The 1,957-nt window shown below is 43.8% G+C and overlaps 1 protein-coding gene across 1 annotated transcript in view; it reads right to left on the reverse strand.

Annotated features, from left to right (window-relative positions):
- Lars2 (leucyl-tRNA synthetase 2, mitochondrial) overlaps positions 1 to 1,957 on the reverse strand; it is a 107,287-nt gene that overhangs the window by 77,838 nt on the left and 27,492 nt on the right. Inside the window, exon 4 of the mRNA XM_008831929.3 lies at positions 1,068 to 1,159. Within this exon, the coding sequence (XP_008830151.1) occupies positions 1,068 to 1,159 (92 nt within the window). The remainder of the gene's footprint in view (positions 1 to 1,067; positions 1,160 to 1,957) is intronic.

Consider the following 1,957-nt stretch of genomic DNA (forward strand, 5'->3'; position numbering starts at 1 on the left):
TGGCAAGAGCTCATTGACCAGCCAAATGCCAGACTAGTCAAAATGGTGAACTTTCAGTTCAGTGAGAGACTGTCTTGGAGCTGCCCATCTGCATCTGAGGGGTGAGGCGGGAAAGGGTCCCAGAAGATTCTGAGGGCTTCTAGTGTGAGGTGTTCAGGGTCTTACCATGAGGGAGAGGACTGGAAAGCCTGGGTCACAGGGGCATTGAGAGAAAGTCAGCCCAGCATCATGTGACTGTATATTCCACACTAAGTTCCCCTTGCTTATAAATGAGGAAAACAAAAATTTAATCTCCAGAGAAAAAGAGAGCATGGTGTTTGGATTCAGATTCAGGTCAGGAAGACAAAAGGATTGCTGAGATTTAACAAATATAATTTTCTCCTCCTTTTTTGTTTCCCAAAGGAAAATGCTCCAAGGAAGGACAGTTTGGTAAATAAAGCACCCAAACAACCTTTGAATAAACAAATGCCCCACCCTTTCTAGTATTTCTAAGGAACACAACACATTAAAAGACAAACCCCAGGGCAGCAAGATTGCTCAGCAGGCAAAGGCGCTTGCTACCAAGACTAAAGACCTGAGTTCAATTCCCAGGAGCCACATGGTAGAAAAAAGAGAAATGATTCCCACAAGATGTGCTCTGACCCCCACATGTGCAGTGTAGCAGGTACACCCACAAATAGACAAATAAATAATCTTTTTAAACAAAAATAGCAGTGCACACAATCCTGTCTACCTCCTGGGAGGCTGCCGGTGTTTCTTGCTTTCCATTCTGCCTTTTGCACACAGGCTAAAACTTTAAAAAAAATATTTATTTATTATTTTTATGTGTATGCATGTATCACCTGCATGTAGGTAAGTGCACCTGTGTCATGCAATGCCTGTAGAGTACAGAAGGGACTGTCGGATGCCCTGGAATTGGAGTTGCCATGTGGGTACTGGGATTCGAACTCAGGTTATCTGCAAGAACAGCCAGTATTCTTAACCACTGAGTCATCTCTTCAGCCTATTAAAAGGCTTTATAAAAAGGTTTCCATATACACATGTTTGAATATGCCTTAAACACCTACCTTTGAGTCCAGCTTTCTGGATGCAAATTCCTCTCTATGGCAGCATTTTCAGCAGGCAATCCAAATGCATCCCACCCCATGGGGTTGATGACCTGGTATAACAGAACAAAATAAAAATTACAGAGAGAAAATGAAAATGGATTTATAAAGGAGCCACGCCTTCCCAGGAAGGAAGAGCCTCCCTACCACCACCTTCTTCCCTTCTGCCTGATGTAACAATTTGCCCTTTTCACATGGGGTGTGTCCCAGGAGAGACATTTGTGATGATTCTCCTTCCTTTGCCCATCCCATTTTTGACAGATACTCAGTAGGTCTAGCCTGAAGGAGAATTTCAAAGAAAGAACACCAAGTAAGTCTCTGCCGCACGAATCCTTCGAAGAACATATCTACTGAAGAACAAAGAGCCTCTTCCAAGTGCAAGTGTAGAAATCTTCCACACACACCCCATAGAAATCCATTTCCCCCTTTAAAAGTGGGGAACACTGTTCTGGAAGGTAGTCTCTACCCATTTTTCCAAGCCTGGACTTGAATAAAACTATCTCTTCCATCCATTTCTGTCTCCTGGCTTGTTTTGGTAGAGGCATGGAGGCAGCAGGTAGTGGGGCCTCATAGTAAAACCAGCATCAAAAAGCCAGGTATCAGCCATGACAAACCACTGAGATCTTACTGAGTTTGTGTTCTCTTGGCCCCAAACAGCATCCTTCCTCATTGCTTTCCTATTATTTTTATTTACTTTAAATAAAGGATGAGCATCACGCAAAATGTCCTGTAATGGTGGTGGGTCATCTGGCCTCTTGATCAAGGAAGCCGAGGAGACCCCACCAGATGGACTTGAGCCAGTGTCCAGTCTATAAAGAGGAGGGTCAACACGGAGGAATCATTTCCTCCAT

Source organism: Nannospalax galili, unplaced genomic scaffold, assembly GCF_000622305.1.
Source record: "Nannospalax galili isolate Female #2095 unplaced genomic scaffold, S.galili_v1.0 scaffold536, whole genome shotgun sequence".
NCBI lineage: Eukaryota > Metazoa > Chordata > Mammalia > Rodentia > Spalacidae > Nannospalax > Nannospalax galili.